The sequence below is a fragment of the Brassica napus genome, chromosome C6 (genome assembly GCF_020379485.1).
Source record: "Brassica napus cultivar Da-Ae chromosome C6, Da-Ae, whole genome shotgun sequence".
NCBI classification, from domain to species: Eukaryota; Viridiplantae; Streptophyta; class Magnoliopsida; order Brassicales; family Brassicaceae; genus Brassica; species Brassica napus.
Window position 1 is genome coordinate 40554939 of NC_063449.1, and position 9383 is coordinate 40564321.

The window sequence follows — 9383 nt, forward strand, 5'->3', positions numbered from 1 at the left end:
ATACACCTAACCATATTTCAACCAATAGAAAAACAAATTTTGCATTGAAAATCGAAAACGACACTTATTTTGTAACGGAATTTTTTTTCTAAAACGACACTTAATATGAAACAGAGTATAGAATAACAGGTTTACAATAAGTCTATTTTACTAACATTTATTATTAAACATATTCTATTTGCATGGTTGCTTCCAGATTGATATTTATTTATTTCTTCACGCAAAAATAAAATAAGTCATGCCGATAAAACCTAGCTATAGTATCATTTTTTTCGTGATTTACGTTGAAAGGCTGCTTGAATAGCAAGTATATCTTTTTGGTTTATTTATAAAATGGTCCAAATCAACATATTTTAAAATTGATATAAAAGTAGAAAAACTAAAAACAAAGTTCTATTTATATGAGAAATATAATATTTTCAAATGCAAACTTCGTGATTGCTATTTTACACTCAGTCTGTGCTAATAAAATTGGAATTTGGCTAAATATTCGTAGTCCGAGTAGAAGAAATTCTCAGGGTCGGAGCGTAAATGAATTTCAACAATACGATTTACTGTAGACGGGGTGTTTATTAATAAAGCAAGTAGATCAATTCTCTGGTGGAGGTGAAAGTTGAGTTCTTCTTTTTTTGGTTAAAATTGAACATCGAGTGTAGTTTAATTTAAACACATTGGTCACAAAAGTGTAAATATCTAATTCCTTATTTAGCCATATTTTACAATACATGATATAGTTTCTGTATATTTAAGAAGAGAATGTTATTAGTAAATTAGTCAGTCCAAAAAAGAAGAGAAATTATTATCATTCTTACAGAACTCAAATATATATGTTATCTATAACTTTGCAATAAATTTGGGTATTAGCATGAATCCATCAATAAATTTTGCTACAAACCATACTCTTTTAACATAACAAATTAATCATACTAAATTTACTAAAATAGAACAAAAAACTAACCTATTGTTCATTTCCCATAAACCAATATTAATTTGACATTAGTATAATATTTTTTTTTAACAAAGTAGTATAATATTTTGTTATAATTCGAAAAGGCCTTTTAGTTATTTTTGTTTGTAAATAAAAAATATTACTAACCACAGTGAAAGACTTTTGTCTGGGGCCACAGATGGAACCCTAGTTCATTAATTATTACCCTCTCTTTTTTGTTCGTAACTTATTTCTTAGTTTGCTTTAATGGCCATGAGTTTTATAAAGGGCAATAATTCTGGATATAGAATTGTACCAAACTACCAATTGTTTTGATAAACTGACAATGTTGACTATCAAACTCTAAAACTGTCATGTTCATACTCAGTGACTTCGTAAAGTGACAGGTGTTCAGCATTGTGGTCCTTATTTGGTGTAGATTCATCTACAAAACTTGTTAATCTTATTAATCGTTTTTGTAGAACTTTGCAGATTGTAATGGATGGCCCCAATGGAATCCCAGTTACTCGGTTTACCGTTTACTCTCTCCTGTCAATATATGCTCAAAGTGATGATGAAAAACTCGAATTTGATTACAACTCTGGAAACACCAGTATTCTAGTAAGTGGTTATGTATATAGCTTTCACGTGGTGCAGTTGAAGCTTCTTTTTTTTTTAATCTCGGTTAAACAATTAAGTAATACTGATTTTGTTCCACCAGGGCAATCGGTACACCTCTCAGGGTGAGATAACTAAGCAGGTAAAGTTGAGTGTTATCATCAGCTGTGTGGCGGTCAGTAACTAGTTTTTGTATGAAAGAAAATGGGGGGGGGGGGGGGGGGGGGGGGGGGAGAGGGGGCGTGGAGTTACTGAGAATCCAAGGAACATAAGAGTTGCTTGCATTATGCTCAGTGTTGCTTTTATTCACAGCAGAAACCTGTACGTAGAATTAATTAACATTGATCTCGTTAAACCTTTTTACTGTGGTTTTAATCCAAATTTAGTGAAACTATATTTCTAACTTTTATGTCAACAAATGTTAGAGAATCCAAGTGAAGAAAAAAAATTAGAAAAGAAATGGTTGTAAGAGGAGGGCGATAGGTTTATGGAATATTTTGATTTGCTAAACAAGGAAAGAACTGATGAGAAGATTTTGTGAATATTTTTTAACGAAAGATTTTCGTGAGCTTTGTCAACAAATCTTGAAAAATGCATATTCTACCGATTTTATAGACAAGATGAATTTCTAGATTTTGTGATTGGTAGATTGAAGGAATGATGGTAGAATGTAAAGTAACCGTAGATAGATTGACAAACTAGAAGCGTGAGCTGATGGCTGGAAAAGATGAGGAATATTGGAATGGGTTCAATGATTTCCTGGGGAGAGGTTCTCTTTCGTGGAAAATTACTCATGATTGCTTTTCATGTTCCCCATCTTCTCTACTTCCTTCTTCTTCATTTGATTTCATTAGAAGCTTTGTATCTACCGAGGAGTCCACATGGTTAAGACGTATGAATAACCCTTTAAATTTTTACAAACCTCACTAGTTTCTTCAAGACAAGTAGGCATTTTAGGTCTCTTAATGATTTAAAGCTTGAAGTGTTATGGTGGGGCTTACATGTTACCAAACACTATTAGCAAGATTGCTGTATCTCAATCTTACCTTAAACAACAAGATGTAATTAGCTATGTATGTATGTATGTATGTATATTCTCTGATTGGCAGTGATTCTCAAGTGATTGTATAATCCCTATATTGTACCTCTACAAGCAATACAAGTCATATTCAATAACAAAACACAACACAATAGACATTCTTCACAATCATTACTTTCAAATCAAACGTTTGAATTGATGATCTGTATTAAAATTCCAAATCATATTATTGGAGAGCAAAAAAACAGAGAGATTAGATTACTTTATTTGTAGGAAACGAAGCAACGGATTAGAGATCATCACGGCCCATATTAGAGTGTTATAGAAACGGGCCTGTGAGTTTAACTTACTGATAGGCAACAAACTTCTTCATGGGCCTTCTGCATTTCTCGCACGTGACAACTCTCGAACCTTCCTCAAACGGAACCACCACCGTGTGACTCTCTTCGCACGGCTCCTCCTCCGCGATTCGAATCGCCTCCGCGAAACTCATCCCCGCCGCGTGCTCTCCCCACCGCACGATCCGCCTCATCCTCTCCGTCAGCTTCTTTCCGACGATCTTCTCCTTCTCCTTCTCCGCCGTTGATCCGTTTCCGATGACGGCCCAGCCCTTGTGTTCACCGTAATCGAACTCAAGTAGCTCCGTAACTTCTTCAAACACGCGATCGGGGTTTGATGATTCGATTCGTTTGAGTTTCGATCGTTTGACTGATTCTAATCGGAGCCAGAAGAGCTCTTGTATTGAGCTCTCTTCCGTAGAGTCTACTGTTCGTTTACTGAGGTCAATCAGCTCAAACTCGAACCCTAGATTTTGAAGCTTTCGTGCTAATGACTTGATTTCATCAACCCAATTCGAATCATCGCTTCCGAGTAAGCAGATCTCTCTCCCTTGCTTCACCCATGAGTATTGATTGGTTTCAGAATCTGATTGAAAGAATGTTACTTTATGACAGTATAAGAGAATTTAGAAGTACCCATGTGTTGAATTCAGGATGAATGCCATCAAGCATGAGCTGCAAGGACAATGTATGATCTTCTTCCCAAAGCTCATCTTCTTTGGAAGCTGTAAATGGATACGCTTTACCACCCCAGATCAGCACCATATCCATGGCGTTCATGTTCACAACCTTCCCGTTAGTATCCATCACCGCCACCATCGTCTCGCCATCTCGGTACGGCCACTCTGTTCTTAGGAAATTCAGTACTGTGGAGCTCATCAACCATGGCCGCTTTACTGAGATACATGGTAGAGAGTTGGAGGAGAAGTTGAAGGTTTGCTTCTCTTCTTCTGTCCATTTTTGGGACGTTGGTATTGGAATCCATAAGATTTCGGTGTTGGTGTTGGAAGGATGATCATATAGCTGTTGAAGCAGGAAGTGGAATGGCTCTGTGGGTAAGAGTTCTGGCTTTGATAATAGCAGCAGTATTACCTTTTCTTTCAGGTCAGTTATAGCTACCTGCCATTGGATGATTAAATAATATTTGATTTAGATAGCGTTTAAAAGGTAGTATAACTGTTCATGGAAGGTAGAAGAATCAGCCTATGTAGCGTCATACTGAATGCTGAGATGTATGTGGAGGATGGAACTTTTAAGGATTTAAAGTAAATAGAATAGACAAAAAAATCCAAAAGAAGTAAAATTGTAAAAAGAAAAAGGATGGTTCTTTATACCTGTCTGGAGTATTGTTGAAGACGCAAATCATCTTGTAAGGAAAAAAGTAGTTGGAGTACCTCTTGGTTGTCTTGATGAGTCTCCGTGTTAATGTTCCTAAGCCTTTGATAGATTTTTTCCTCTTTAGACAAGTAAACAGAGAAGCAACATCAGAGATGAGTATTGCCTGAATTTTAGTTGAAGCTGTGCTTTCGGAACATCTGAAGCTTACCTATCTGTGTACTGCATTCTTCTACTTGCTTGCTGAGACCGGTATGCATGCTGCGCAACTGATATCCCAAACTGGAAATTTCCCCTGCAGCACTCCTTGATTCTGTTGCCTGAGTATTTCAGAGAATTCCTAGCCATGAGAAAACTCAATGTTGATATGCTAATATGACAGGAACGGTTTCTTTATGCTGTTTTTCCTTTTGTAGGGGATCTGCACCTGTTTGGGCTTTTTGAAACAAAAGAAGTGTAGAAAACAAATGTACCTGTTGGGGCTGCTTGAAATAAGGTATCTGCTGCAGGCAAGCAAGTGCGCTTTTGACGACCCAGTAAGTAGCCAGACGGATTTTAGACATGGTTTCTCCCACAAGGTTGCTGTCTAGCTTCGCTTGTTTAAACGGTAGCCTTTCAAACTCAGTGATGCATTTGGTTACGTCTACCAGAACTTTAATGAGCAAGCTTAGAGAGTTTAACCATGGTCTGAACTTGGTTCTCTCCATAGGCAACTGGTTGAGTGTTGCAATTGATGCTGCCACGGGATCATTAGAGCCTAGATGAATTGGTAGCAATAGTCCTCCATATGTTGCAGCAAGGGCTCCAAGTACTAACACAGCTTTTGCATCCCATCTGTATTCTTTCAGAAGATCGAACAAAAACATTGTTCTTGTATGGATCTCGTTTTCCCCCGTGCATGGACAAAGCATCTGCAACCTCAAGAGTTTCAAGATCTCCGCTCCCAGGCATTTTTATAAGAAGAATATATTTTAGAAGGAAGAGATGATCTGTTACCTGAACAGAGATTCTGGAGATAGCGTATGGTAGTGTTTCCTTTGAATCAAAAACTTCAATGTTGGTCATACAATTCTCTGTCGGAAGCGGCTTAGAAACCTGAAAATTAAGTGGCATTTGTTATTGGCAAGCATCTAGACAAGTAGAACAAGCCCAAGGGGGTGGAGAGGAGAGCTCACATCAGTTTCCAGAACAAAGCTCAAGATGGCTTCTACTTCTTGAAGCAACGTTTTGGAATCAATCCAGCGACCGTCTGGATCATGTGTACGGAGTATCTGCTCAACTATGATATCTTCATTCAGAGAAGAGATGCTTCTTGTGGAATTCATGGTAATTAATGGTTGTGTTGATGTCTTGTCTCTTGGTTTGCGTGATCAGATATAAGTAGGGTCTCTGAAATTGAAGATTGTTCAACAATCTGACAGGAATCTTGTACAAAGATATGAAACAGTAACTTTATCTTTTCCATTATAAATTCTTCATTTCTTTTTCATTGTGGCAACACTTTTGGTGATGAAGGGCAAGCATTAGATTACTAACCATCATTGTAAACATGAAAACTGATTGATTTTCAGACCCAAGTCGCGTTCATGGGACAGTAAAATGAAATGATTGATTCTCAGAACCAAGTAGCATTCTTAAAAGAAAGACTTGCGTTCAGGGGAAAGTATATATCTTAGCTTCATACACAATGAAAAGTGAAACGTATTGGTTTGAAAAACATCATATACGAATAAAAGCAAAAGACAGTCTAGCACGAGGCACTGAAGTGGACTTTTGTACTCTCAATGATCAAAGTTCATGGCATAATGAGTTGCCCTTGTACCATTTTGGTTGAAAGTTCATTAACAGGACCCATAAGATGTCAATTAGTACAGTGAATCAGGTTCAGTTACGGCTCCTGTGTTGAAGACTATAGATTTCAGACAAGAAAGGTATTGATGTTGTCTGAGACATGTGTACATACATCATGGGAACGAACATTCAATAGGACTCTTCAAAGAAGAAAGATTGAATTCTTATGTACAAAATCTGTTAACATGAGTCTGTTGCAGCAGAATCAGAGATCCTTTATTTTACTTACATCTCTCCCCTGACGATAGAGATCATGTGCAATGAGAATGCAAAACTGAACAAATTATCTACAAACATTTTGAAACAAATGCAAGCAAGGACACAGGTCATATCTCCACCACAACCATTGATGAGAGCTAGTTCGAAAACTCACTCAAGCTGTGCTCTGAAAGATGTCAGATCACCTAAGTTTCCTCCAGCTCCTGAGAGAGTTTATCTTAATAAAGCTTGATACGAACCGATATTGAGCTTCGGCAAATGGGACAAACATGGAGGTCTTCCCCACAATCTGAACAAGTCTGTGTCATAAACAACAAGCAAAGGAAAAGTTATTTGTTTTGTTGAGGTGTAATCCTTAAGATAGTTATAGACTAGAAATGCACCTGATGACCACAGTTGAAAGCCATGTTCTTTGGTATCACTAGACATATAGGACAAAGCTGGCCATCATTACGAGCATTTGGGACTGGTGCAGTGGCGGCAGCCACACCACTATCATACGCTTGTGGTGTTCTGGTCTGAAAGCTGGTTGATCGAGAAGTTCTTGGACTGTTGCGCATGGACTGAGCAGCATACGTTGGTGGTGGAAGCGCAAACCTGTTTGGACAGTTTCCAGTTCTTCTTCTGCCAATTTTTGAAACAAAAGGAAAAGAGATTTATATAATAAGCTCATAAGGCTCTCATATAAATAAGAAACTACTCACCCTAGTAAACCAAGCTCAAGGGTGGCTTTGTACTGAGATGGGATCTCCATCAACGCGGAAAGCGCAAACTCTGCCTCTTTTCTTGCTGGATCAACGTTCTTTGACATTATCTCCGTGAAATTCACAAACTGGAAGTTGTCGAAGGCACGAGCGGGGATGTTGTCATCAAACTGTCTCATAGTGTCCCAAGGGCCATCTCCCACACCAACAAGAACGATCGACAATGGATACTCGCTGCAAACAGGAATCCATCACAGTTTAGAAAACAAAGCAGAAGAGATCAACAAGAGAAATGAAGAAATGGTTTTTATTTTACCTTGCTCTAACAATGGCGTCAATGGTCTGCTGCTCTTGTGGACTGACTGCCCCATGCTCTGTATCGACACTTCTTGTCACCTAACACAATCAAAAGCTCCAACGGTTACTATACAAGTGTCTGAGAATGCACATAACCGTACTCACAATACGGTTCCAATCTATGCTCAACAAAGTGCTAGGTAGTAACTAAGGGTTTTGTAAGTACTAGTGACTACGCAGATTATTTTGATGAATTATCAAAATTAGATATCCAAAACAAAAGAAACTAGACAATTTTTTTATAGTAACATTATTATTTGATTTAATAGATTTAAACTAATTTAGATCAATTTAAACTGATTTTTAACGGTTTAATAATGTTTTAAACCGATTTGAGTCATATAAATCGGATTTTAAGAAAATCGTTTTTGGTTAGGACCGATTTGATGTCTATACCTGTCCATCAGCGATTATGAGAAGAACATGGTACTGGCCTCCACTTTCTTCCACAATCGTTATGGCCCTTTCGATAATCGGTGCAAAAGATGTCGGACCTGTTACATAACCAGCAAAGAAAATCAAGAAAAAAGTAGAGCAAGAGTAAGAACATAAGCAGAAGAAAAAAAAGGAACTCATAATCTAACTCAACCTGCAAGGCGTAGCTGGGGGACAATCTCTCTGTAACACATGAGAACTTCTTCAAATCCATTACAAAATGTATCATTGGCATTGAAACTAAACACATCCTGATCATGTGTTGTAGCTGCATAGTCAAACACCAAAGAAACCAACCTTAATATCTATAATCACAGACTAAACAGGGTCTTTGAATTTATTACCATCTCCAAATCCATAACATGGGATCAAGTTATCTTCATCGAAAACCGACAAAGTCTTTCCAATGATGGAAATCGCTTGCTGATAAGGGTTTGGAGTTGTTCCAATGTAATGCAGGCTCTTCCTACCAAATGATCTCGCCCCTAAAATCAAATCAGAGTCAGCATTTACTTCAAGCATAGACTTAAACATAGAGATAATAACTTGTCTAACCTGTCCACTCGTTGCTCTTGGTGACATCAATGCCAACAATCAGATTCGAGGACTCCAAACCAGCATGTGAAAGAGCAGCAGTAACCTGTTGATCCAAAACCAAAATCAAAACAAAAAAAAACTCACAAAAAACAAGTTTAATGTGATTCAAACCTCATCAATGGAGCGGTAGTTATCACCAATCCGTGAATACTTCCTCTCAAGATTCTTCTGAGTTTGCCATCGAGGATTGTTATAGGAAGGTGCAGGGCTTGCAGATGGATGGCTTGGTGTGTGGTAGGAGCTGTTCTGGTGGTCTCCGTAAGGCCCCCAAGAAGAAGCAGACGAGCTCGCTGACGGGCTACCTGAATACCTACGGCTGCTTCTGCCTCCTCTGTTCGAGTCTTTTGAGCTGCTTCCTCCCATCACAGACAACCAAATCCAGAACAAGATGAACAATACAATCGCCTGCAACACTTCAAGAAGCATATGTCAATGATTCAGACAAACAAAAAGCAGAAAGTACTCTCCTTTATGAATGATCCAGACAGACACATATATATACAAAGAGTTTATTGACTTGACCAGTCTCGGTTTTGTTTATTTTCCATCAAAAGTCTTCTCCTTTCACATCGTTTTAACACGTCTGAATCGGTAAATTTCTCACTGGTTACATTAAAAAAAAATAAAGTAATATTACTCAGACAGTCGCTTTCAAGGAGGACTAGCATCGCCGTGAACTACAAGGAAACTCTGATGAGAGATTTTCCGGCGAGAAATGATAAATTAAACAGGAAACCCAGTTCGGAAAACTATAAGAAACTAAATTAGATTTGACTGATTCAAAAACATCAATTGCTTTCGAAATTTCCATTGGGTTTAAACTAATCGAGAGAGGTCGATGTAATACCTGCAAATGCAATTGAATCCGTCAAAAGGAATTTTTTTTTTTTTTTTTTTTGTGAAAGTTGAATTTCAGTATATGGAAGGAAGATATTATTATATGTACGAAATACATTTGTTGC

General features: G+C 37.7%; 2 protein-coding genes and 1 long non-coding RNA gene across 9 annotated transcripts; 1 reads left to right on the forward strand and 2 right to left on the reverse strand.

Moving 5' to 3' along the window:
• Positions 1 to 2685: 2685 nt before the first annotated feature.
• LOC106402465 (protein SIEVE ELEMENT OCCLUSION C) lies at positions 2686 to 5594 on the reverse strand. 2 transcript variants are annotated; one of them, XM_013843209.3, is made up of 7 exons: positions 5434 to 5594; positions 5255 to 5353; positions 4732 to 5169; positions 4470 to 4578; positions 4258 to 4379; positions 3560 to 4042; positions 2686 to 3477 (listed from the first exon to the last, which is right to left on the reverse strand). In XM_013843209.3, exons 1-7 carry the CDS (start codon positions 5581 to 5583, stop codon positions 2932 to 2934), a joined length of 1947 nt encoding a protein of 648 aa, XP_013698663.2. In that variant the 5' UTR covers positions 5584 to 5594; the 3' UTR covers positions 2686 to 2931. The 2 variants fall into 2 exon arrangements, with proteins under 2 accessions (XP_013698663.2, XP_022560761.2); XM_022705040.2 differs by having other exon boundaries at positions 2686 to 3483.
• LOC125589017 lies at positions 3190 to 5747 on the forward strand. Its single transcript, XR_007325214.1, has 2 exons — positions 3190 to 3455; positions 3539 to 5747. It is a non-coding gene; the product is annotated as an uncharacterized LOC125589017 (long non-coding RNA).
• Positions 5748 to 6242: 495 nt separating this feature from the next.
• Positions 6243 to 9383, reverse strand: LOC106406458 (E3 ubiquitin-protein ligase RGLG5). 6 transcript variants are annotated; one of them, XM_048761115.1, is made up of 11 exons: positions 9269 to 9342; positions 8944 to 9024; positions 8533 to 8826; positions 8380 to 8464; positions 8169 to 8309; positions 7979 to 8092; positions 7786 to 7883; positions 7349 to 7428; positions 7033 to 7266; positions 6712 to 6952; positions 6243 to 6627 (listed from the first exon to the last, which is right to left on the reverse strand). In XM_048761115.1, exons 3-11 carry the CDS (start codon positions 8782 to 8784, stop codon positions 6547 to 6549), a joined length of 1326 nt encoding a protein of 441 aa, XP_048617072.1. In that variant the 5' UTR covers positions 8785 to 8826; positions 8944 to 9024; positions 9269 to 9342; the 3' UTR covers positions 6243 to 6546. The 6 variants fall into 6 exon arrangements, with proteins under 6 accessions (XP_048617072.1, XP_048617071.1, XP_048617070.1 ...); XM_048761114.1 differs by lacking the exon at positions 8944 to 9024 and having other exon boundaries at positions 9269 to 9383; XM_048761113.1 differs by lacking the exon at positions 8944 to 9024 and having other exon boundaries at positions 8533 to 8834; positions 9269 to 9356.